Source organism: Sphaeramia orbicularis, chromosome 11, assembly GCF_902148855.1.
Source record: "Sphaeramia orbicularis chromosome 11, fSphaOr1.1, whole genome shotgun sequence".
NCBI lineage: Eukaryota > Metazoa > Chordata > Actinopteri > Kurtiformes > Apogonidae > Sphaeramia > Sphaeramia orbicularis.
In genome coordinates, this window is record NC_043967.1 from 53,445,724 (window position 1) to 53,473,164 (window position 27,441).

The 27,441-nt window shown below is 36.7% G+C and overlaps 1 protein-coding gene across 3 annotated transcripts; it reads left to right on the forward strand.

Moving 5' to 3' along the window:
* LOC115428222 (uncharacterized) lies at nucleotides 1–26,784 on the forward strand. 3 transcript variants are annotated; one of them, XM_030147065.1, is made up of 11 exons: nucleotides 1–103; nucleotides 1,648–1,935; nucleotides 2,859–3,068; nucleotides 13,397–13,537; nucleotides 15,480–15,560; nucleotides 23,109–23,231; nucleotides 23,441–23,506; nucleotides 25,110–25,160; nucleotides 26,174–26,230; nucleotides 26,306–26,374; nucleotides 26,453–26,784. In XM_030147065.1, the coding sequence occupies exons 1-11, from the start codon at nucleotides 40–42 to the stop codon at nucleotides 26,494–26,496; spliced, it is 1,194 nt and encodes a 397-aa protein (XP_030002925.1). In that variant the 5' UTR covers nucleotides 1–39; the 3' UTR covers nucleotides 26,497–26,784. The 3 variants fall into 3 exon arrangements, with proteins under 3 accessions (XP_030002925.1, XP_030002928.1, XP_030002926.1); XM_030147066.1 differs by lacking the exons at nucleotides 1–103; nucleotides 1,648–1,935; nucleotides 2,859–3,068 and adding exons at nucleotides 10,063–10,165; nucleotides 11,894–12,169; nucleotides 13,117–13,323; XM_030147068.1 differs by lacking the exons at nucleotides 13,397–13,537; nucleotides 15,480–15,560; nucleotides 23,109–23,231; ... (3 more) ...; nucleotides 26,306–26,374; nucleotides 26,453–26,784 and adding exons at nucleotides 3,142–3,282; nucleotides 5,309–5,422; nucleotides 6,472–6,525; nucleotides 8,006–8,059; nucleotides 8,227–8,770.
* The last annotated feature ends 657 nt before the right edge of the window (nucleotides 26,785–27,441 follow it).

A 27,441-nucleotide genomic window follows, 5' to 3' on the forward strand; every position in this document is an offset into this window, starting at 1 on the left:
CAAAGCGTCTGCGTGAACGTTCAGTGGTTTCAGTCTGTGATGATGAGGATGAACGTCTACATGTGTCTGTCAGCCTTCATCCTGAGCTGCAGAGTCTGTGCAGGTAAGAACAGCAGCGCTCCGTCGTCCTCTGAACTCCACGTATGTCCAAACTACTGTTGGACACCTTTAACCTGGATTTGAAATCTCACAACTTTGGTAAATTCATCTGTTCTGTGGTTCTGTTCTTCATTCAATAATGCTTTTTAACCCTTTCATGTGTAAATTATGAGAACCGTAGTCCAGATTTTTTTTTTTCCTCTTTAGGTGTAAAAAAAAAAACCCAACATTTTAATTGTTTTCTGAACCTATTTTTCATGGAGTTCCATAAATGTCCACTCAGCTGGACACCATGAGTTTAACTATTGGTTTAACAAATAAATATTAAAAAAATGTTGAAAACTGTGAAAACTATGAAATAAAACATTTTTAATGCTGATAATCTGATGTTTTCTCACATTTTAACATATTCTATCTTCTGCTGCTGCTGTCTCAGCCAGGACACTCTTGAAAAAGAGATTTTTAGTCTCAATGAGCTTTTTTCCTGGTTACATAAAGATTAAATAAAAATTAAATACGTTATAGTACTAGCTTTTACTCACTTTATGGAGATAATATGCAAAAATAAACATTTTGTTAAAAAAAAAACCCTGTTAATTCCACTCTAATACCAATTCTTCATTGATTTCCACTCAAACCTGTTGGTTCAGATCAGGTTTATCCACAACAGTACAGTTACAGTAATGGGATGAATTACAGTGTAAATACAGACACTGATGAATGGAATCACATTTAACTGACATAGGATTAAATGTAATTAATTAATGTGGTTGATTGATTAATGTAGTAATGGTTAACTTTAACTAATGATATTAATCCTTAGATGTGACTTGATGCTACATATTTTTTCTACCATCCTGCATCAGCTGATAGTTGACGTTATAGCTCTGTTAGCTTAGCTCTGTTAGCTTAGCTCTGTTTTTAGACTGAAAACAGTCACAGTAAAACCATTAATCACTTCTGTTTTCTGTTCGGTTTGTGTTGTCAGTAACTGAACATAAGATCTGTTTGAAATTGAACAAACAAGTTCAGAACTGTCACAGTTTAGTCTGAACTGTGGATCAACAAACAGCAACTGAGCAACGATAAGAACATCCCATAATAACTTTATATCCTCATAAGCCTCAGAATCAAACTCACCCATGTAGAAGAAACGCTGACATTGAACCTTCAAACAACAGCTTCTGTTTTTATCACTTCTTTTCTTTGACTCTGACAGTTGTTTCTATCCAGTTCTCATCTCCGTTCTGTGACATGCAGACTCATGGCTGTGAATAAAATCAGTTCATATCAGTTAATACAACACACCGACATCTTTAAAATAACATCACAACTCTTTATTCCAAACACTCACACTGATAGTTTTCATTACGAGTATTTTAAAGTAAAAATACAACATATATCTCCTGTAATGAAGAACAATAATAACAACTGTCCCAATAGAATCACAGTATCTACTTATATGAAATTAATTATTGTTGTGGTATTTGAGTAATGACAGTGAACTCTGATAAATGTTTAACAGTAAAGTTCTGTTTCTTTTTCCAGAGATGGTTCATATGGCTGTAATGGAGATGAACTCAGTGTCTTTACCTTGTTCTGACATCGTGGACAACAGAATGACCTGGAAAAAACGGGCTCCTGGGCGGCACGACCCTGAATCCAATTTTCTATTTTCACTTATTGGTGACGAAGAACGAAGAGAAAATGACCCAGAGGAACGATTTAGTTCAGTGGGATATAATTCACTGCACATTAACAGAGTTTATTTATCAGACAGTGGAGAATACCTGTGTAACAGCCATTGGTCAGTGGAGCTGACGGTGATCCCAACAGGTCAGACTGATTCATTCATTCAATACAATAATCATTACATTTAGATTTACACACACATTTGTGTTGATTTCAATGATTTTAACTTTATTCATTACATTTTTGTTCATATAACTATCATTTATATTTTTAAGATTGTTGAAGACTTTTGGTCTTATTGTCACCTTTTCTTTTGGATGAATTTATATTGTGTCGTTCTACTGCACATTTTATCCCATGTCCACATTACTACAGGTATTACTGTAATCAGGTATTTTTAACTTTAATCTGAACACACAGATACACACAAACCACATACAGTTTGGACAGAGTTCATAAAAATGTCAGTTTTTTGCAACTAAAACACTGTTTATGTGATGACGAGAGAAATAAATGCACACAGGAAAAATTACTGAGCATCTTCTCCACAGTCAAAAGTATTTTCCTCAAAAACAGTAAATTTTTTCTCTATATTGAGTTTGGAGAGCTCTACCCAAAGAGTAACTTTTACTCTTTTTAGAGAGGGACCAAATGTTATCTGAGGAGAGTAAATTTTCTTCAATTTCACTAAATTTTACTCAGGCAAATTTCCTGTGCAGAGAAAAACGTGATCTTTTTCATAAAATACCTGCATTAGACATTCCATTGTCCTTTAGTTGAGACTCACCTGTGCAATAATGACGCTGTCTGATCTGCATCCTGATTGGACAAACCCCACAGGTGGATGAATATCTCAGTCAAACAGAAGAGCTCTGGAACACAGATTTAAGAATGGGTCTGTTGTGGACACACTAAAGGTTTTCCTTCCCTGATTTCAGCTCATGAAAAACCAGAACACAGACAGACCATTTGCTTTATGTTTGTGTTCAGTGAATGATGGTTGTTTCATTTTAGACATGACTCTAAAAATGTCTGCTTTTTACTCACTGTGTGTTTTTTGTGTCCAGGAACCTTCATCCAACATGCTAGAGAAGGGACCAGTGTCACTCTGACATGTCCTCATGTTACTGGTTCAGATGATCTAATATGGAGAAGAGAGTCTGATGGATGGAGACCACATCCTGGTCTGACTCTGACTCTGACAGACCTTAGACTGTCTGATTCTGGACTGTACAGCTGTGATGGAAAACCTGCTGTGTATCTGAATGTGACCACAGGTAAGAAACAATAACACACACAGTGAAACAGTTTGACTGTGTGTGCTTTATATTCATCATCTGCCTCACACAGGTGATGATGAAGCACCGCCCACAACAACAGACACAAAAATGACAAGTACGTCTGCAACAACAACAGCAACAACACAGAAGAAAACTACATCCAAGACAAACAACAGCAAAAAGGGCACGAAACCAGGGAAAAAAGATAAAGGTGATGAATCATAGATGTCAACAGCTCAGATATGATGAACAAAAAGACATGAATGTGACAGTAAATGTTCAGCGATGAGTTCACATCAAACCTGTCACATTTTCAGGAAGTTCAGCATCGAGGTGGTTTAAGTGGTGACAGACAAACCACTGTAGGCAAGGCAGTAGATGTCACAGAAAAATACATTTGTAGTATAATGACTTTACTCTCAAAGTGTTTTTGTCTGAGTTTCCAGACAGTTGGAGAAACTGAACCCAAATATGAACCCTCCAGTATCAGACGCCCTGACCCTCACTACTGAAAGCACATCATCTGCACAGAGGGGCAGGAACGTCTGAATGTTTTACATACAGTTGGTTTGAACTTTGGAAAAACATTTTGTTTTGTATTTTACCAACTTGATCCATAAATAAAAATACCAAATACTCAATAACTGTCATATTTTTAACCCTTTAAATGCAGTGTTTGTAATGTAAGCAAATAATATTTTTTCAGTACCAACTTTTTTTTCTCAGTATTCTACATATAAATTGCATTATTTATTTATTTTATTTTTTCATCCTGTCAGTGATTAACACCAACATCGGATCATATCCATTATTATTTTTGGTTCTAGGTCAAATGTCAAATGTCTCAGTGTGCGTTTTGTACTCACTTTGTAGAAGGGTGTTAGTGTAGGAATTTAACACTGTTTATTATGGGATGGTTTTAGTGGATGGATCAGAGTTTAAAAAGTCATGTAAAAATGAACAAATTGTGAATTCTGACCTAAAACTGAGTAAAATAATATGACCTTTTATAACATGAAGTGTTAGTTAGTGAAGTTTTACATTTTTTTCTATTTCATCAACTTGACCCATAAACAAAAATACCAAATACTCAATAACTGTCATATTTTAGCCCTTTAAATGCCATGTTTGTAATGTAAATAAATAATAGCTATTTTTGATGCAAAAAACACAAAAAATGTTTGTTCTCCCAATATCCAACATAAAAATGAATTAGTTGTGATTCAAATACAAATATTCTGTCTGGACTACTACTGTCAGTGAGATCAGTATTTGAAATGAACAGGATTCCTTCATGTCTGGTGACATTCAGGGCCATTTTAGGATTACTGGGAACTGAATTCTTTCATACAGCTCCTTTAATGCAGAGGTTTTTCTTCTTCTTCACTGGAGGCAAAGAGACTCAAATGACCAAAACACCTACATTCAAACCAATGACAAGTGCACCAACAGCATTAGACACAGGTAGGTTCACACAGGTCTAATTCTGGGTTCAACTGAAACTCATGTGGTTGAAGCTTTACCATGAGAAACAGAACCCAGAGCAGGTTCAGCATCTACGTGGTTCCAGTGGTTTGAAGATTTCCTACTTCTGTTGTTCTGCAGACACTGTCCAGACCAAAACAACACCAGTGGAAAACACCGGTACGACCACAACAAAACACACAAATGATGAAGAAAGTCAGTGAAACATGACAAACTCCATCTGCAGTTTACACACAGAGGTGCAGCTTACCATTAGGCAAGGCAGGCAGGTGCTTGGACCCCCAACCCAGCAGGAAAAAAGAACATGATAGTCAACAAAATAAACTGAATCATCAACACACTGAAAAAACTAACATAACCAGAAAAGCACTCAGAGAGCGCAGACCTCCGCCAAGGCAGATCAGTGCCCCCCCCCCCCCCCCATCACTACCAAAATTTAATCATTTGTTCCTTGTGCCAATACCAACATTTCCTGAAATTTTCATCCAAATCCATCCATAACTTTTTGAGTTATCTTGCACATGGACAGACAGAAAAACAGACAAACCAACGCCGGCAAAAACATAACCTCCTTGGCAGAGGTAAAAAGAAATCATCTGGACATGATGTCATGGGTGATCGGTGTAAATTCCATAACATGAGTCAGGAAAGATGATGATGATGATGATGATGATGATGCTGATGGTCTAGAACAGAGGTTTCCATGTTTAATCCTACTGATCAAAGTCTAAACAGTGGTCTTTGTTTTCCAGATGTTCCTGAACATCTTCCACCACATTTCGGTTTGGTTTATAAAGTCATGTTGGTGTCTGTCCTCGTCTTCTTCGTCCTTTGCTGCAGTTTTAGACTCTGGTTTATAAAACGAGGTGAGTCAACAGTGAAATTCAGCTGAAAATGTCAAAACATCATGAACTGTTACATGACTTAGGATTTATTCTCAGCTGCAAAACACAAAAAGGCTGATTTAACATTTCATACAAATTCATATGTGATGACATTTTAGATCCAGAACAAAGGCTCATTAACCCTCAGACGCATCAGTGGGTCCAAATGACCCAACCAGGTTGTTTTATTGTAATGTCTTTGTAATGAAAAGTTTTTATTATGGCCCTGTCATTGATGACTTTGTCCAATGGTGTGAGGAGTCCTACCTTCACCTAAATACATCTAAAATAAAAGATATGGTCATCGATTTTAGAAAACAACAGGACAGGCACGGAGTCACTTTAAATAAAGGTCAGACTACAGAGCAAGTGCAATCATACAAGTACCTTGGGACTATAATCGATGAAAAACTGAGTTTTAATGAAAACTGCAGGTCTGTGTGTAAAAAGGGCCATCAGCGCCTCCACTGCCTTAGAAAACTGGAACACTTCCACATTGACTGAATTCAGCTTTTTTTGATGTAATTGTCAACTCACACCACAAGGGTGCAGCATCCTCTAAACCTGTCCAACTGGTGTCTTCAGACGTTTGTTCATATTTGTTCAAGTTATTTTGTGTTGGTTTTTTTTGTGAAAGGATAGTTTGTAAATGTAAACATTTTCATGAAATTTTACTTATTTGACACTAAAACAAAAATTTCAATTGTTATGTCATTATTTAGAGGCTATTATAATAGAATTTTATTAGTCTGATCCACTTTAGTTCATATTGGTCTGAATGTGGAACCAGAACTACCATGATTTTAACATCCTTGACTGATCGTTAATATATTCAGTTGAATTTTTATTATAATTTCACAAATTCATCAAATGGGAAGGACTGGACTCTGGTGGACCAGTTTTGGTGTGGAGGAGGAGGAGGAAGAGGAGGAGGAGGAGGAGAAAATGTGACTTTATTTTTGTTTGTCTTTAAAATAATAATGAACATTAAAAACTAACCTCATTGAATCTCTTTTATTCTTTATTTTAAGGCATAAAAAGATCCACAGGAGTCACAACAGAATACGACATGACTGATTTAAGGGGTAAATATGACACATGTTTGAGCTGAATGCACATGGACCGGTTTAGAACCACAACAGTTACAGTGACAGTGTGTAAAAGGATGTTCTGGGTCTGGTTTTTCACTTGAACATCTGAAATCTGAATTCAGTGAGTTCACCGTCTACCGTTCAGCTTATTGTTCAAATGAAATCTGAAAGTCAAACGTCATTTACACAAACGGTAAAAAAGACGTCATCGAGGATCTGAACAGTTCCAGAACTCTGTATTTTACAGACAGTTGAGAAATAAATGTCTCAACTCTGGTTGTAACATCGAGACAGAGTTGAGACATTTATTACATCAAGCAAAAAACTGAAAATAGAGGAAAGTAGGAAACAAACCATTATTAACAGTATTACATGACTTTTATTCTTTATTTTCAGGTCTTAAATATTTGAGAGATCTGAACAACTTCAACAATGACAAATACTGTTTTATACATAAGTTTTTACCGCAATTTTTGGCCATTTCGTTAATTATTTTTGTCTTTTTTGTCCTTTTTTTCCTTCGTTTTTATCCATTTAGTTGATTATTTTTTGGTCCATTTTTTCCTTCATTTTTGTTCATTTAGTTGATTTTTTTTTTTTTTCATTTTTGTCCTTTTTTCCTTCATTTCTGTCCAGTTTGTTGACTATTTTCTTTATGTCTGTTCATTTTGTTGATTATTTTTGCTCATTTTTGTCAGTGTTTTGGATTAGTTTCCCCATCTTTGTCCTTTGTGTTGAATATTTTGTTAATTTTAGTTACTATTTAGTTCACCTTTGTCTATGTTGTCGATTATTTCTTAATTGTTGGTCGTTTTGTTGATAATTTTTTTCATTTTTGTCCTTTTTGTCCATCCTTTATGTCCAGTTTGTTGTTTATTTTTGTCATTTTTGTCCTTTTTTTTTTTAACTTTTTTTGTCCATTTAGTTGATTATTTTTTTCATTTTTGTCCAGTTTCTTGACTATTTTCTGTTTGTTCATTTTGTTGATTATTGTTTTGTCATTTGTGTCCTTTTTTTCCTTTGTTTTTGTCCATTTAGTTGATTTTTTTTTTTATTTTTGTCCTTTTTTTCCTTCGTTTTTGTCCATTTAGTTGATGTTTTTTTGTCCTTATTTCCTTCATTTTTGTCCAGTTTGTTGACTATTTTCTTTGTTTGTTCATTTTGTTGATCATTTTGCTCATTTTTGTCAGTGTTTTGGATTAGTTTCCACATCTTTGTCCTTTATGTTGAATATTCTGTTCATTTTATTACTATTAGGTTCATATTTGTCTATGTTGTTGATTATTTCTTCATTTTTGGTAATTTCATTGATTATTTTGTTCATTTCTGCTCTTTTTTCTCCATTTTGTTGATTATTTGGTTCATTTTTGTCCATTTTTTCCTGTAAAATAGGAAAATAAATATTGTTAGATTGTAAAATATATGAAAGTATGTAACTAACTATTACTAAATCACTTTTGTTCTTTATGTTTAGGTGTAAAAAGATCCAGAGAAGAGACAGCAGAGTTTCACACTGTTAATATTACAGGTAAATATTAACTAATACTTATATTTTTTTCATATAACTCATATTTCATGCTTTGTTTTGTTTGTATGACTTATTTCCAATCATTTTGTCTTCGTATATGTGATTTTTTTCCTTTTTATGTTTAATAATTTGTACCTCTTTTGTAAAATAAACTGTCTTTGTTAAAGGTGACCCTGCTGAAAATGATTCCATGTATGACGATATCGCTGATCATCATAACAGTGAAAATACGACCGACGCCGTCTGAGTTTTCGTCATCTTTTCCTCTCACGTCGTATGAAACTTAATTTAACGTTTCTACAGATTCACTGTGGTCTTTATCAGCTCGTTACTTCACCTTTGAGTGATATTTAGTGTTTTTTCTCTGCAGTTAAACTTCACCGCAGCAGCTTTGAAATAAAAATGACTTTATGGATGATGTGGTTTTTATCACAACCTCGTGTTTCTGTAAAAAGTCCAAGTGTAGAAATCTGAATTAAAGTAAAACAAAACCATCAAAGACGTTTTTCCTGATCGAACATCACAGAGTCTGAACAGTACGCTCTAGTTTATACTTTTGTAAACAGAAAAGAATGTTTTTAAACCTTTTTTGGAGCATGTACAGGAAATATTACTGTCTTCCTTCCAGTTTATTATGTGTGTTGTTAAATTTTCACCTGTAATATGAAATCCACTTGTTTTACACTGTTTGTGGTTTTTATTAAAAAGTGGAAGAAATATATTTTTGTGCCTTGTATTAATCTTCCAGTATCAAGGTGAGAATATTATGCATCTGATCTAACATAATGTAGTCCAATCTAATCTAATTTAATCGAATATAATATAGTATAATGTAATGTAAAGTAATCTAATCTAATCTACTCTAATTTAATCTAATGTAGTCTGATCGAATTTTGTCTAATCAAGTCTAATTTGACTGAATCTAATCTAGTCTAGTGTGGTCTAATCTAATCTAGTCTAATCTAGTCTAATAAAATTTTGTGGAATATAATCTACTTTAACTAAATCTTATCTACTCTAATCTAATCTACTTTTGTCTAATCTAGTCTAAATCTTGTCCAATATAATCCAATGTAGTCTAATCTAATCTTGTCTGATATAATCTAATATGGTTTCATCTAATTTTGTCTAATTCAATCTAATCTAATCTAATTTAATCTAATTACTCAGGTGTAAGTAAACACTAAACTTCTACTTCCTGCTTCTTTTCAGACCCTAGAATAAGACACGCCCACTGATGATGTCATGATTCATGAGGAAGAACCAACTGTTTCAGGTTCTGAACCAGTTTTAGTGCCAAACAGGGGCCTTGGTGGACCAGTCCCAGCTCCTGAAACTGTTGGAAACCAGTTCCAAGGACAAAAAAGAAAAGATGAAAAATAAAAACACAACTAAACCTAAAACCAAACCAGTGGCAGATTCTGTCAGTGAAAAGGACGGTGAATGTTTCCAACTGGACTAACTCAGTAATATTAGAATAAAAGATGATAAATCACTGAAGAAAAATTAAATATAGAGAAAAAAATCCTTTGGGAACTGAGTTCTAAGCAGCTCTGGGTCTGTATGGGTAAAACTGAGAGGAAACGTTCATATGTTGTGCGTTTTTCATCCTAGTCTGGTTTGATTCCAACATTATTCTGTGTTTTTATTCTCGATCTTCTGTCTTATTTGTACAAGTTCCATCCTCTTACTGAACTCATTCTGACTTTACTCTTGTATCTGTTACTGTCCATCATCAGGAACCACAGAACGCTTCCTCTTCTCACACTAAAGTTAAACACAGAATCCAACACAAATAGTGCTTATTTATCCCACGCTCTGATATAATGACTAATGAGCAGTAAAACATGACACATGAAGTACTTTCTAAGAAAAAAAGAGGAAATCTACAGAAAAAACTGTCCATAAACAGGACATTTGAGACAGTGATGAGCTCAGGGCGGTGCTTTTGGTTTTAGAGGAACAGGTTTACATTCAGACCAGTTCCTGTTCTAGTTCAGAGTCAAAGCGTCTGCGTGAACGTTCAGTGGTTTCAGTCTGTGATGATGAGGATGAACGTCTACATGTGTCTGTCAGCCTTCATCCTGAGCTGCAGAGTCTGTGCAGGTAAGAACAGCAGCGCTCCGTCGTCCTCTGAACTCCACGTATGTCCAAACTACTGTTGGACACCTTTAACCTGGATTTGAAATCTCACAACTTTGGTAAATTCATCTGTTTTGTGGTTCTGTTCTTCATTCAATAATGCTTTTAAACCCTTTCATGTATAAATTATGAGAACCGTAACTGAGATATTTTTTTTGGCTGAGTGTTTAAATTCCTCTTTTCGCCTGAAAAAAATATTTTATTGTTTTATGAACCTATTTTTCATGGAGTTCCATAAATGTCCACTCAGCTGGACACCATGAGTTTAACTATTGGTTTAACAAATAAATATTAGAAAATGTTGAAAACTGTGTGAAAACTGTAAAATAAAAAATTTTAATGCTGATGTTTTCTCACATTTTAACATATTCTATCTTCTGCTGCTGCTGTCTCAGCCAGGACACTCTTGAAAAGAGATTTTTAGACTCAATGAGCTTTTTTCCAGGTTGAATAAAGATTAAATAAAAATTAAATATGTTCTAATACTAGCTTTTAGTCTTTATGGAGGTAAAATGCAAAAAAAAAAAAAAAAATAAACATTTTGTTTAAAAAAAAACCCTGTTAATTCCACTCTAATACCAATTCTTCATTGATTTCCACTCAAACCTGTTGGTTCAGATCAGGTTTATCCACAACAGTACAGTTACAGTAATGGGATGAATTACAGTGTAAATACAGACACTGATGAATGGAATCACATTTAACTGACATAGGATTAAATGTAATTAATTAATGTGGTTGATTGATTAATTAATGTAGTTATGGTTAACTTTAACTAATGATATTAATCCTTAGATGTGACTTGATGCTACATATTTTTTCTACCATCCTGCTTCAGCTGATAGTCGACGTTATAGCTCTGTTAGCTTAGCTCTGTTAGCTTAGCTCTGTTAGCTTAGCTCTGTTTTTAGACTGAAAACAGTCACAGTAAAACCATTAATCACTTCTGTTTTCTGTTCGGTTTGTGTTGTCAGTAACTGAACATAAGATCTGTTTGAAATTGAACAAACAAGTTCAGAACTGTCACAGTTTAGTCTGAACTGTGGATCAACAAACAGCAACTGAGCAACGATAAGAACATCCCATAATAACTTTATATCCTCATAAGCCTCAGAATCAAACTCACCCATGTAGAAGAAACGCTGACATTGAACCTTCAAACAACAGCTTCTGTTTTTATCACTTCTTTTCTTTGACTCTGACAGTTGTTTCTATCCAGTTCTCATCTTCATTCTGTGACATGCAGACTCATGGCTGTGAATAAAATCAGTTCATATCAGTTAATACGACAATGACATCTTTAAAATAACATCACGACTCTTTATTCCAAACACTCACACTGATTGTTTTCATTTACGAGGATTTTAAAGTAAAAATACAACAAATACCTCCAGTAATGAAGTACAATAATGACAACTGTCCCAACAGAATCACAGTATCTACTTTTATGAAACTAATAATAATAATAATGGATTGGATTTATATAGCGCTTTTCTAGACACCCAAAGCGCTTTACATTATTGACCCATTATTCATTCGCTCTCACATTCACACTCTGGTGGTGGTAAACTACATTTGTAGCCACAGTTGCCCTGGGACAGACTGACAGAAACTAATTATTGTTGTGGTATTTGAGTAACGACAGTGAACTCTGATAAATGTTTAATAGTAAAGCTCTGTTTCTTTTTCCAGAGATGGTTCATATGGCTGTAATGGAGATGAACTCAGTGTCTTTACCTTGTTCTTACATCATGGACAACAGAATGACCTGGACTAAAAAGGTTGATGGGCGGTTCGATTTTCTATTTTCAGTCATTGGTGACGAAGAACGAAGAGAAAATGACCCAGAGGAACGATTTAGTTCAGTGGGATATAATTCACTGCACATTAACAGAGTTTATTTATCAGACAGTGGAAAATACCTGTGTAACAGCCATTGGTCAGTGGAGCTGACGGTGATCCCAACAGGTCAGACTGATTCATTCATTCCATACAATAATCATTACATTTAGATTTACACACACATTTGTGTTGATTTCAATGATTTTAACTTTATTTATTACGTTTTTGTACATATAACTATCATTTTAACGTGTAAAATCACTCATTTAAGTTTTATTTTTAAGATTTTTGAAGACTTTTGGTCTTAATGTCACATTTTCTTTTTGATGAATATAGATTGTGTCGTACTACTGCATATTTTATGCCATGTCCACATTACTACAGGTATTACTGTAATCAGGTATTTTTAACTTTAATCTGAACACACAGATACACACAAACCACATACAGTTTGGATAGAGTTCATAAAAATGTCAGTTTTTTGCAACTAAAACACTGTTTATGTGATGACGAGAGAAATAAATGCACACAGGAAAAATTTCTGAGCATCTTCTCCACAGTCAAAAGTATTTTCCTCAAAAACAGTAAATTTTTTCTCTATATTGAGTTTGGAGAGCTCTACCCAAAGAGTAACTTTTACTCTTTTTAGAGAGGGACCAAATGTTATCTGAGGAGAGTAAAATTTTCTTCAATTTCACTAAATTTTACTCAGGCAAATTTCCTGTGCAGAAAAAATATCTGTTTCACAAAATACCTGCATCAGACATTCCATTGTCCTTTAGTTGAGACTCACCTGTGCAATAATGACGCTGTCTGATCTGCATCCTGATTGGACAAACCCCACAGGTGGATGAATATCTCAGTCAAACAGAAGAGCTCTGGAACACAGATTTAAGAATGGGTCTGTTGTGGACACACTAAAGGTTTTCCTTCCCTGATTTCAGCTCATGAAAAACAACAACACAGACAGACCATTTGCTTTATGTTTGTGTTCAGTGAATGATGGTTGTTTCATTTTAGACATGACTCTAAAAATGTCTGCTTTTTACTCACTGTGTGTTTTTTGTGTCCAGGAACCTTCATCCAACATGCTAGAGAAGGGACCAGTGTCACTCTGACATGTCCTCATGTTACTGGTTCAAATCCAGAATGGAAAAGAGAGTCTGATGGATGGAGACCACATCCTGGTCTGACTCTGACTCTGCCAGAACTTAAACCGACTTATTCTGGACTGTTCAGCTGTGATGGAAAACCTGCTGTGTATCTGAATGTGACCACAGGTAAGAAACAATAACACACACAGTGAAACAGTTTGACTGTGTGTGCTTTATATTCATCATCTGCCTCACACAGGTGATGATGAAGCACCGCCCACAACAACAGACACAAAAACGACAAGTACGTCTGCAACAACAACAGCAACAACACAGAAGAAAACTACATCCAAGACAAACAACAGCAAAAAGGGCACGAAACCAGAGAAAAAAGATAAAGGTGATGAACCATAGACGTCAACAGCTCAGATATGATGAACAAAAAGACATGAATGTGACAGTAAATGTTCAGCGATGAGTTCACATCAAACCTGTCACATTTTCAGGAAGTTCAGCATCGAGGTGGTTTAAGTGGTGACAGACAAACCACTGTAGGCAAGGCAGTAGATGTCACAGAAAAATACATTTATAGCATAATGTCTTTACTCTCAAAGTGTTTTTGTCTGAGTTTCCAGACAGTTGGAGAAACTGAACCCAAATATGAACCCTCCAGTATCAGACGCCCTGACCCTCACTACTGAAAGCACATCATCTGCACAGAGGGGCAGGAACGTCTGAATGTTTTACATACAGTTGGTTTGAACTTCGGAAAAAATAAATAAATAAAAATTTGGATTTTATCAACTTTATCCACCAAGAAAAATACCAAATACTCAATAACTGACATATTTTTAACCCTTTAAATGCAGTGTTTGTAATGGAAACAAATATTTTTTTCAGTGCCAACTTTTTTTCCCCAATATTCTACATATAAATTGCATTATTTATTTATTTTATTTTTTCATCCTGTCGGTGATTAACACCAACACTGGATCATATCCATTATTATTTTTGGTTCTAGGTCAAATGTTAAATGTGTCAGTGTGCGTTTTGTACTCACTTTGTAGAAGGGTGTTAGTGTAGGAATTTAACACTGTTTATTATGGGATGGTTTTAGTGGATGGATCAGAATTCAAAAAGTCATGTAAAAATGAACAACTGTTGAATTCTGACCTAATATGAAATGTGAAAAATAATATGATCTTTTATAACATGAAGTGTAAAGTGTGCATAATATGCTCACCTGGATACTGTAAAGTTAACTACATCCATATTGTGTAAGCTGGGGTAATATGTGTGATTTGTGTGTTAGAACCAGTGACACAAGATCTGGACCCAAATGCACAACCCACAGACAAAAATATAGTTAAAGAGTGTTTATTAAACACGGACAGGAAAAGCAGTTCACAAAAAGGTTTCTTGAATGAATCCTCGCAGGTATGTTTGTGTGGATTCGTCACGACGTCCGAATCTAAAAAGGGAAGCTCTCTGCCCGGGTCGGGAGCACACGAGGGGAACCCGACTAGGAGAAAGCAGAGAAGCGTCAGGGGACAGACCAGGTCATACATGGGGAGTCTAACAAACAGACAACGGTACAGAAGGGGAAAGGCAAAAGCACTAACCATGAGTCCGGGCAAAAAGGTCGAACACCAGAGTGGCAGAATCAGGCAGAGGTACCGATAGGGGATCAGGCAGGCTCAGAACAACGAGGAACAATCCGGGTCAGGAACGAACAGGCAGGCGAACAGGTACAGAGAAACGCTGGTAGGTAAACACAACACAAGGAAGGAATACGAACTGGCACAGGACAGGGGAAAACACAGGGCTTAAATACACAGAAGGGAGGGAAGACAATGAGACACAGGTGGAACAAATCAGGGCGGAGACAGGTAATCAACACAGGTGAAACAATCAGGGAGAGGAAGCAAAGACACCAGACATGACACAAGAGGAGGATTAACAAAATAAAACAGGAAATGACACACAAGACAGACAAAACATACAAGAGTCCAAGTACTGATATGACATTGTGGACAGTACCCAAAGGAAATTGTGTGAATTATGCTAGCAATAAGGACAAAAATGTTTGCATAAAATACTTCAAATATAACAAATGTGTAAAACACTTCTGTAAGTATTCAGAAGTACAGAGGAATAGTCATTGCGTTAAAATGAAACCTGTTGTTGCAGTTTTATGTGGGAAGTGAATCATACGAGTGGTGAGAAACAACAAACCATGAACATGAACAACACCTTATCAATAAAAAAAATAAACATTAAATTATTAATGATGATAAAATGCATATAATGCCTGTTAATACAGATTTTTTTCTTCTTCACAGGAGACAAAAAGACTAAACCTACGAAAAAACCTAAAGTACAACCAACAACAACAACTGCTTCAATGATGCTGACCAAAGGAGGTACGGTGTTAAAAATACTAATATAATATTTAATGATGGCAAACAGTGACGAACGATACCTTAATTATTTTAAACCAAGAAATAACAAAGAGCTCAGTGACTGAATAAAAGTAGCTCCTATTTATTAAACGAGTATGAAATACTAGTCTGAGTCTAAAAGGTTTGATATCTTTAACATTTAGTCACTTTTACAGACAGGAGACTGCGCTTGACGTGTCAGTGTGATATCTACTGGAAAAGCAGAAAAAATAATAGGGTTGTCGCCAGCTTTAGAAGTCCTATGTTTCTGTTTCTGGCCCATAACACTGGAGTGAATGGGACAGTTGTGTCTGTGTGTTTCTGTACATTATTAGTGTATACAGTCACGGAAAAAATTATTAGACCACCCTCGTTTTCTTCAATTCGATGTTAATTTTAATGCCTGGTACAAGTAAAGGTCCACTTGTTTAGACAAATATAATGATAACAACAAAAATAGCTCATATTTTCATAATTTCAGACCTGATATCTATCCTTTTAACATATTTTCTTGATAAAAACCAAAATCACTTCAGTTCTTCCATCAATATCTATGTCATTGTACTGACACAAACAATGCTTTTAAGCATTCCATGTTTTCTTTTCTGTCTGTTTTAGTCACATGATACACACAGGAGTTAGTACTGGATTGCATAACCATTGTGTCTGATGACTTTTGATGGTCTAATATTTTTTTCCACAACTGTACATATTAGTGTTGGTCTGTGCATTTGGTACCTGGTCCTTCAGTGGGACTTACTGGACTTAATCCACCTCTTAATACCACCACTATGACGTCACAATTAGAGAAACCATCAATACTATACAAAAAACACTAAGTAACAAGCAGTAGTATTAAAGAGAGAGACAATATATTGAGGGTGAATCTAATTACAGTGTTTCCACTGGTAATGTTTTGCTGTAGCACATCCATGCCACCACAACAAACTTTTCATACAAAGAAATCACTGTCGCATTAGACTTATTATATATATGAATAATATAATAATAGTTCAGGACAAACATTCTGTACCCTCAAATGAAAGATTGAGAAGCTTCAGGAGGAAGAGAAAAGATAAAGGAGTGTAAAGTTTCACGTTCATCCCTGCGGGGGGGGGGGCTGCACCACCCGGTAACCCCATAGTATTATTGAGGTTTTGCACAAACGTCACATTATCACGTGGTTTTCTGTTTACGACGCCATATTGGTAGGCAAGCTTTCCTTGGATCGTACAGTGTGTTAAAGGATGGACCTGCTAAACTCCTGTGTGCTGTTTATAACTTAGCTTTCACCAGTTATAAGTTAGGCATAAAGACCGCTGGGTTCCATCGCTGGTAGCGGTGGTTCTGTTCTGGCGACCGCTGTTTAGAGTTATTACCGCGGTGAGCGTAGCTTCCTAGTATACTTAGCCTGCATGCTTGTTGCGCTTAGCGGCGTGGAAAAAAATAATTGTCATCATCTGGTACGGTGATGAAGACCCCTTTAAACCTACCAGGAGGGCTTCCCCTGGACTATCACCCTATAGAGAGAGAGTGATTGTGGATCTACCTGCTCCCTTTGCCGGCGATGGCAGCCAGAGTTTCCTCAGCTGGGTGAAGCAGCTGGATGTGGCAGTCGGAGCTACAGCAGGCAACACCGGTGGGTTCAGCTGGAGCTGGTGACAATACTGCCCACCCGTCTGTGACAGTCTGCCTTTCTACTATGGGACAGCCTTCCCCATGCGGTCAAGTCAAATTATTTGGCTGTGAAAGAGAAGACGGGATCGGCTTTTGGACAGAGACAGTTAATGGACCGTTTTAGAGCTAACATATCGACTCGTTCACGAGTTCCGGGGGAGAGTCTGGAGGTGTACGGCTGATGAGAGCCACCTGGTAGCTGGTACTGGTGTTTTTACCTCCGAGCTGCCCGCGCATCACTGTTGTTAGTAAACATTGAAACTCATCTATTGCCGCGTTTCCACTACGTGGAACCGGCTCGACTCGACTCGGGTACCAGATACTATTCCTGGAGACCGTTTCCAATACAGGATACTACAGACTTTACAGTACCTGGACATCATAGCGATGCGGCGTGTTACTTCTGTGTCATCTGCTCAGAGTTGCTGATAAACTCGCTCGTTGCGTGTTGTCTCGTCAAGCTCATGCTGAATTTTTATGTCGGCCATCAAAGACTGAATCTCCTGACTGAATAGTGTAGTTTTACAGGCTGTCATCATGTAGACTAACCTACCGCTACATTTACTGTAAACTTCTGCAAAACGGTGGGTCACAGAGACGACTCTCTGACCAATCAGTGTTCTACAGTGTTTACACGTCGCGTTTTAGTTCCCCAGTCTTGGAACCTCGGCGGAGGTGATACCAAAAAAGTAGTACCGGCTGACCAGATTCCAGGTCGTTTTTCATAATGGAAGCGCAAAAAGACCGAGTCGAGTCAAACCGAGCCAGCACCACGTAGTGGAAATGCGGTATATGGTGCCTTAACCACAAGCAGACATATTCACAAATAACAAAACATGCAAACACGAGTCTAAAGAAAAACAGGATACAAAGCAACAGTTCTGACTTTCTGGATCCAGATAGCGTGCCTACCAATATGGCGGTGTAAACAACAATCACATGACCAGTGACGTCAGCTGCAGGTCCTCAATAAGTACGACGGAAACCGATGTGCGAGCGGTCACCAGTAAAACGCACCTCCACACCAACAGATCAATTCCAAAGGAAACACTGAATTACCATTACAGCTGTAAACCCAGTTAAAACAACTCCAAACCTCTACACTCCAACCACAACTGGACCATGGACACATCTGGAGCAGTTCACAACAATATTTATCTGATAACAGGACAAAAACATACTTTTAAACAGAAAAAAACATCCGATCCTACTCACCGGAGATGCTCATTATTTCTATATAAATCCATCCTTCTTTCTTTGAACCCTTCCCTGACTGTCACAGAGGTGATCTGTGGGTTCCAGTTCCATCATTAGTCCTTTTTTATGTCCATGGAGGACAGAGTCTCCTCTGTCCACTCAGATTCCTCATTTAAGTTTAGCTAGCTAGCTAGCATTGGGGTTAGCTGACCTGTCCTCAGGACGTCCGGCTTTTCTGGAAAACTCCGCCTTGAAAATGGATTTTAAAGTTTGTCCCAGACCAAATCCTCTTCCTCTCCTCTGTCAGCCACTGTGGGCGGAAAAAAGTCTACTTCAAATGTATGAATAGTTCAATTAAATTCAATTAAAAAGAGTTTTTTACGGAGCCCGGGAGGGGACATGCAAAAAATAAAAATTATTGCGTTATAACGCAAAAGTATTGCGTTATAACGCAAAATCTATTGCGTTATAACGCAACAACTATTGCGTTATAACGCAAAACTATTGCGTTATAACGCAATACTTTTGCGTTATATCATATATCATATATCATATATCATATATATCATATATGCTCTCTCTTGATTGAGGTCCGTACATAATACATTGTAATCCAGTTCGGGTCCGACCGTGCCAGGTCTGACACGCCCCCCTGTCCTGTGTAGTATGACCATAACTCTTTCATTATTAGTCCGATCGGAAAAATTCCAACGGTTTTTGAATTAAATTCCTATTTGCCCAGCTTCACGTCTGTGTGCAGCTTCATGGATACAGATGGATGTGTGCAGAGTGTGAATGATCTGCGCATGAGAAGGAGGATGTGCGCATTGTATTAAAATCCTTTATACTCCTGAGCCTCAGATGGTCCACCTGAACTGGTTTTCTTATTTTGATCATAAAAAGGTCGGAAAATATGCTTTGAGTCGTTTTGTCAATTTTTGCAGACCACTTCGAACGTTCAATATTGCAATCACTATTTGTTTTAATACTGTAATAACAATTTAAAATGACAAAAAACACAAAACGGAATTAGTTTTTTTTTTTTTTTTTTTTTTTTTTTTTTTTAGTTTTAGCAGAAAAACACTGAAATTAGACATGGATACAACATTTGAAAGTTAAATATGAACTTTAAAAGTATAAAAACTGTTTAAAACAAGCTGTGTGAGTATTTGCCTTTTATTGTGCAAAAACAGGGTAAAAATCCAAACTCTACAGGTGTGTCCCCCCCCCACACATACACACACCACACACACACACACACACACACACACACACACACACACACACACACACACACACACAGGGCATTTGTCCGTTCTGTGTCTGCAGAGTTCCTTCATGTTCGTGGTTCTGCAGAAACAGTTGTGTCAGTTCACAGCTCTGATCCAGGCAGTGCTCCTATGGCACAGTCTGCACATGGAAAATAGTCTGTTGAAACGAAAAGTCCGTCCTCCTGTGGATGTGTTGAATGTCTGTGGTATTTGGACTGATCACCATCAGGCTCTTCCTCCGTCCTTCATCTGTGTGTGGACAGTCTTCAGTCTCTGCTCTCATCACCAGAGCCTTTGCGCATCACCGTGACTTCTCTCTCTTCATCCTTGAATGTAACTACCGATGGACACATGGAAAAATAACACACATAGAACAATGTATTAGACAAACAAAACAAGGTCAAATTGTACTATTGAAGAAAAAAAGTCACTGAACATCAGCGTATGCGCTCTTATTTTGGAGAGCGTCATGCGCACTTTTACGCACAGAAAGTCCAACATACTCCAAACTAACACATACTCTACACGGTTCGTACTTTATTCTATAAAACCACGATGCAGTATAAGCGTCAGTTTACACATATACTAAAGTGAAACAAGTAAAAACTCCATAGAAAAAAGCAGACAGTGCTTCAGTCATGTAGAAAATCCACTAAATGGAACTGGGTGAACTTTACCTTTCTTCTTCAGATGTTGCTCCATCAGTCGCTCCTTCGGTCACAAATCCATCCGTAAACCTCCAGGGGGGTCATGGGACTTGGGATGTCCGTCTTGCCTACATTTTCCAAAACTAGATCTAATCCGTTCTCCACTCTGTTGTGCGCTCCGGTTCTTCGCTCCATGAATCCGCTCTGCTGTGTGCGTCCCCAGTCACCGAATGGCTTATTTTGCGTCTTCTAGGACAGGTGCCCGTGAAATTTTCGCACTGACCCGAGAATGTCCATAAAGCACAGAGTCTCAGGTTTCAGAAACCGGTGGAATTTTTCTGATCGGACAAATAATGACAGAGTTACGGTCATCTGAACTACACATGCATAGGGCACAGGCCTGCAGGTCCAGGTGTGTCTGACCTGACGACCTGTCCGATCCCGAATGCAGATCCCAATGCAAAAACTATTGCGTTATAACGCAATACTTTTGCGTTTAAACGCAATACTTTTGCATTATAACGCAAAAACTATTGCATTATAACGCAATACTTTTGCGTTATAACGCAATACTTTTGCGTTATAACACAATACTTTTGCGTTATAACGCAAAAACTATTGCGTTATAACGCAATACTTTTGCATTATAACGCAATACTTTTGCGTTATAACGCAATACTTTTGCGTTATAACGCAAAAACTATTGCATTATAACGCAACACTTTTGAACTATTGCGTTATAACGCAATACATTTTTTTCTCTTCATGTCCCTTCCCGGGCTCCGTAGTTTTTCGGCATCAGTCAAAAAAAAATTGTGCTAAAATAAATTTTGCTGTGACTGTCCAATCAGAGGAAGAATAAATGATGACAACATGGGGGGGCGGGGGGGGGGGGGGGGGGGCAGCTAGCTGGAATCTGATTGGTCAAACAAACATTCCTGTTGCTATCCAGATTATTGGGCCTTCACTGCTGATTGTGAAAGCCCAGGGCAGATTAAATGAACCCTGGCAACACACAGACACTGAAATCTGATTGGACCAAACATCTTCCATCCACATCCACGAACTGGAAACAGCAGCGAGAAAAATGCAAAGAAATGAAGAGAATGGTCTGTTAGGAATAAATTAATACAGTTTCATGGAACAAATAGTAGAATTTAGGTTGTAAATGTAGGTAAGTGTTTTTGATGATGTTTGATACATATATTGTAGACGTGTAATTTGTGAAAGTTTGTGGATTTCTTTAGTTGAAAGTTGAAGCGCTAAAGGTTAGCATATATGAGTCCAGAAGCTCCAGAACATTCTGTCCCACAGATAGAAGTAGAACACCTAAACTGTGGTCATTAAACTGTTCCTTCCACCTAATTTGGGTTCATTCTGGCCAGTTTACCAAGTTCCAAAGCTTAAAACTGAAGAAGCACAAGGACTAAAGTATTCAATGACTCCTTATTTAAAGGTAATAACCTCTAGTTTCAGAATATTTCCTGTTTTAGGATCTGGATAAAACACAACCTGAACTACATCAGGGTAAATTTAACAGAAAATGTTTTAAGTGGGAGCGGGTTGAGGAAGTTTCTCATTCATTTTAACGGAAAAAAAAAAAAAAGAAAATCCTGGATAATGCTGATGGGTGACAAAGGAAACATCTAGAATATGTCTTCAACTACGACACAAACAGCATCAGTGACTTCTGCTTCAGTAACACTTGACCCACAAGTACATGTTACACCTACAGAGAAAAAAAACATCACACCATAAAAAATAGAAGAAGAAACTGAAACCTCAGAGGAATAAATATGAGATGTTCATGCAGAGACGTGTCAGCTTAGGTCTGTGTTTGCACGAAACTGTGGTTTGAACAATAGGAAGTGAATCACATTCAGCAGTTGGGTGGTTCAGCTGAAGACACACTGACTATGAACATACAATGCATGAAAACAGTCATTTTCACCTGGGGACAGTCTGATTAGCTTTATGGCAACAACAACAAAAAAATCCTTATTTCCTGGTACTCTCTGGTCTTTACAGGCAACGACAAGATTACTCCTCCAAGTCCAAAAACACAAATTACATGTTAACCTTCCAGTGTCTTGCCCATTCTTCTCATCACCAAAAGCGTGTAATATACACAGCAGTGCAGTAATGTCTTTTATTTTTTTATTAAATTTAAAAAAAAATCTTTTGATAATATAAACAACTAGAAGCACTCGGAGAGCGCAGACCTCCACCAAGGCTGATCAGTGGCTCCCCCTGTGGGCCCCCCCACCCCCGATCACCACCAAAATTTAATAATTTCTTCCTTATCCCATTTCCAACAAACCCTGAAAATTTCATCCAAATCTATCCATAACTTTTTGAGTTATGTTGCACACTAATGGACAGACAAACAAACAAACAGACAGACAAACAAACAAACAAACCCTGGCAAAAACATAACCTCCTTGGCGGAGGTAATAAAAATACCAAATACTCAATAACTGTCATATTTCTAACCCATTAATGCCGTGTTTGTGATGTAACTTTTTGATTATGATCTAAAACTAATTGTGAAAAATGAAACAACCTTTAATAACAGGAAGTGCAAAGTGTGCATAATATGCTCACCTGGACACCAGAGGGTTAAAATGAAGCAGGTTTAAACAGATCGACTGTTTGCAGCTGCACATCCTCATCTCCTGATATTTTAACTTCTAACAGTTGATTTTTCAATGTAACAGTTATTTTCTATTCTACTCCAGCTGCATCTGAACTACAGCTTTTGAGTTTGATCATTGGGATACCTGTCCTCTGCCTCGTCCTCCTCCTCCTCCTCCTCCTCTTCATCGTCTGCCTTATTTCTAGACACAGGTTGAAAAGACGAGGTGAGTAAAAACTGAAACAGACAATTAAACCCACTGACTGGAGTACCACTAAACACAATGATAATAAAGGCTATTCTATTCTATTCTATTCTATTCTATTCTATTCTATTCTAGACAACAGTTCGCACATATTCATGGAAAATGCACTGTTGTTTCAGGGCGTTTCCTCACCAAATCAAAAGTCATTATTTCATTTCTATGTTTTGCAGTGGTTACAGAATCCCACCCTGTTTATGAGGAAATCCAGGGTCAGGTGGAGTTTCAGGCCATCAGCGGTGAGAAATGAAAGCTGGTTTCCACTCACACCTGTTCCTCTTTTTCATTATTATTATTAATCTGGTCTAAAAGTGAACTCAGCCTCTGTTTTTAAGTCAGTGTTGCATTTAGGTCCAAGCTAAATAATTTACAGTTTAGGGCCTTAAAACTTCTTAAAATTAAAACTTTGCAAATGAATCATCTATAATTGTGTTGACTAGATAGCTGAATTATTGGTGATGTGTCATATTTAGCATCAATGTTCCTTGTGTCAGTCGCTTATAGATAATTATTAGAGTGAATATTATTGTGTTTAACCCTTTAACTCCTAAACCTAAAATGGTCCACCTGGACTTTTTTTCTTATTATGATTATTTCTATGTCTGATGGTGACAAATAGTTCAGGATAAAGATCATTTTCACAGATATAGAGAATAAAAAACAAACTGAGACTGACTATGCCTCAATAAAAATTGTCAGTGCTAGCATCATGTGCACAGAAGGCCATAGGTTGTGTAACATATCTTTTGTTGACATAAGCAATGATTTTTATCAGTGATTCTCAAACTTTTTACAGTGGAGTACCCCCTGAAATATACTTTTTTACCCAAGTACCCCCAACCCTCGCTTCGACATTGTTTATTGAAAAAAAAAGTTTGGCAAAATTAGTTCCTGTGCTAAAGGTGTCTGTTTATATTTGCAAAACTTTGTAAACAAACAATATATATTTAACTGTAATATGTAGTAATAAGTAAATTTTGTGCAAAATATAAACTGAAAAGTGCCTTCTTTCATTGATAAGAAAAATAAATAAATTGGTCATTAGATCGATAGATAGATAGATTTACTTCATTAATCCCCAAGGGGAAATTCAAAATAATAAAATAAATATACTGTAATAATAAATGAACCTTTCACCAATAAAACATAATTCCTTATCTACTCAAATAAACTCATTGTGAATAATATAAAATATAAATGTTCTTCAAATGTTACCAAAGCTTCAACAAGATGATTGACAAAAAAACTATTACATGAATGCATTTATTGTGTTTTATATTTCAGCATTAATTCTCATCATTTCTGTTCGGTACATGATGACTTATTTAATGTTTTTTTTCTTTAAATGTCAGGTACCCCCTGGGCTTCTTCCAAGTACCCCTGGGGGTACACATACCCCACTTTGGGAACCCCTGATTTAGCGAAATCAAGAAAGAAAATGTTCTAAGTTGTAACTTACAGGATTCTCTAATATAATTTTTGTGATTTTACAACACGATCTTTATTATTCAATATTAATAAAAATTAAAAGGCAATATATTTTCAGTTTTTCATCTAAAGGCATGTATGTTTTAAAGCTTTCTGAGACCAGCTGGTGTCATTTAAAAGGGGGCGGGGCCTCAGGGCTTTATATAGCCTAGGGTCCCACCAAGTCTAAATCCGGCCCTGCATTAAGTCATTTATTAATGACGCTGCAGCAGGTTCTGGTTTTGTAGGTTGTGAAAGTTGAGTCTTAACGTCTTATTATGGCTTATTCTGATTCACAAACCACTGAACAGGAAGTTACACCAACAACAGGAACACAACAGAAATGACTGACAGGTTTGGTTTTCTGTCTGGTAGGTGTTGGTTCCTCTGAAATGACAGCAGCGTACAAGAGGAAACCCAGTCCAGGTAAATAAGGACGTTATTTTATTATCTATAGTCTCATCTTTCTTAAGTTTAGAGACTTTTTTTTAACAGATTTAAACAAAACTGTTCAAATATGTGGATTGGTTTCTGTAAATCCAGTGGTATTTCTATTTTATGCTCATTCATACTTTTACTCCATTACATTTTGGAATGGAATATTGTTTATTCCACTATATTTTTTGACCATACTGGGCTGCAGACTGAGCTCATGAAATCGCGTTGTGTGTCACAGGAGTTTTTATGGCGTTTGGCGTGGTATACGTACGCATTTTCATCCTTTCACATGTTATTCAACGCCATTTGATCACGTGTCAATTTACGCCTAGATCTGCAGTTTAAATATCCGTAACCGCTAACACTAGTCTCCTTTCCATCGGACATCTGTGCAAAACTTTACCGATATTTACTAGATGTTGAGAAAACAGAAGTGCTTAATGTCGGTTTTTCCATTAAATCACAAATGTGATGATTTGTTTATTTATTATCATGAGATGACAAGAGAAGTCATTCTATAAACATGTCGATGAACATAAATATGGTGTTTATTTACAGATATATTCATTATTATTCTATATTACCCCTCTATCTCCTACTAAATAATAAAATGATTGGGTTTCTTGGTGTGTCCACACATACTGTGACATGTTTGGTTTTAAACTCTTCTCCTTTGATTGTTGGAACATCCGTCAACAGCCTTTTTTTTTTATTTATGTGACTCTAGTTGCAGTAAAAGGTCTTTCCATTACAGTTTTGCGTGGTATACCAGTTGCGTTACACCTGAAAAACCACTGCTTGCCAGCGCAAAAACTTTTAATCAACTTAACTAACTAATTAACTTTAACTAACTTAACTTTTAATCTTTTAGTGAAATTGTCCTTTTTCCATGAGGTAAATTTTTATGCACAAGTTATGTTCGCTCAGTTTGAGGGTCAATGGAAAAGCGACTGCTGTTTGATCGACTGTTAATGTGATTTGTCGACTCTGTCCTTTATCAGATGTTCAAATCCTTGACCACACATATTCCATGATTACGTTTCCATCAAACAGCAGCGGTAAGACCCCGACCTTCACACATATACACAAAAATATGAAACCTTCCACTGACGCATTTAACTTTGATCCTACAGGTCAAATTCCACATGTGGAGTCTCCGTATTCTCTGATCGGTGACCCTGTTCTCTGTGGAAATAACAACGGTAACACACGCTGACGCTGGATCATATTTAATATGTTTAAAGTTTGGGTTGGACTCTTTATTCTTTTTCCGTCCACAGGTTTGTCACAGCTGACAGATACATATGAAAGAATCCTAGAGTAACAACAAAAAATGAATTTTAATATAATAATGATTTTTACAGTTATGTCAAAAAAAGGAAAAAAAACATCTGTTTTGTGTTTTCTGTGGTATTTGTTGCTTTTATTTGCAGTAGATTTTCTGTGTAGAGTAAATATCAGCTCTAAGGCTCAGGGTTTATTCAGTATTTTAATAATAATCATAAAGCACTTTGTATTTTTATTTATAACACAAAATGCTTTGGGCTAATTCTTAGAAATACATTCAGGATTTCTCTGCTTTTCTTCAATAATAAACATGTACATAACATCACACTTTTATGCATGTTTCTTTGTAATTAATGAACAATCTACAAAAAGATGACGACGAACCACCCATTAGACATTGGGGGGGGGGGGGGGGGGGGTTGCCACTGACATAACATGCAGCTTGATATTGATTTGATATTAACACTTATAGAGACTCAACTCCTCCTTCTCAGCTTTCTTGTTCCAAACACCCCCTGACATGCTGTATGTATTGTGCATTTTATCAGCGTACATCAGCTATTTTCTTGTATCTGATTCACTGATCAGGTAGATGTTCATGAAAGTTCAGATTAAAGTTGAGGGTTATTATGGCAAAAACAGAGAAAACTGAAGAAAAAGTGACTTTTGTAGTAAAATCTGTCATTAACTGAACATAACCCCAGTGTGTCCATCCACTGTCACTGATCCAACTCCATGGGTTTGACTGGAGAATCAGTGTTGTAGAAGATGACGGTGTTTCCATGGTAACTATGGAGCCTCAGAACGTCCAAATGGGTCATATCTGATTGTTATGACCTGGCTCAGAGGCCACAACAAAAAAGGGGAACACACCATCATGAAGTTTAACACAAGAGTATTTTATTAAATCAAAATAAGCCAAATTAAACCAAATTAAACCAAATTAGGGAAAAGCAAACTAAAGTATTTTACAGAATGTAAA

Coding starts and splice junctions, on each gene's coding strand:
- LOC115428222 (XM_030147065.1), top strand. CDS start 40: ATGATGAGGATGAACGTCTACATGTGTCTGTCAGCCTTCATCCTGAGC. Junction 3,069..13,396: donor GTATCTGAATGTGACCACAG/GTAAGAAACAAT, acceptor TGCCTCACACAG/GTGATGATGAAGCACCGCCC. Junction 13,538..15,479: donor ACCAGAGAAAAAAGATAAAG/GTGATGAACCAT, acceptor TCTTCTTCACAG/GAGACAAAAAGACTAAACCT.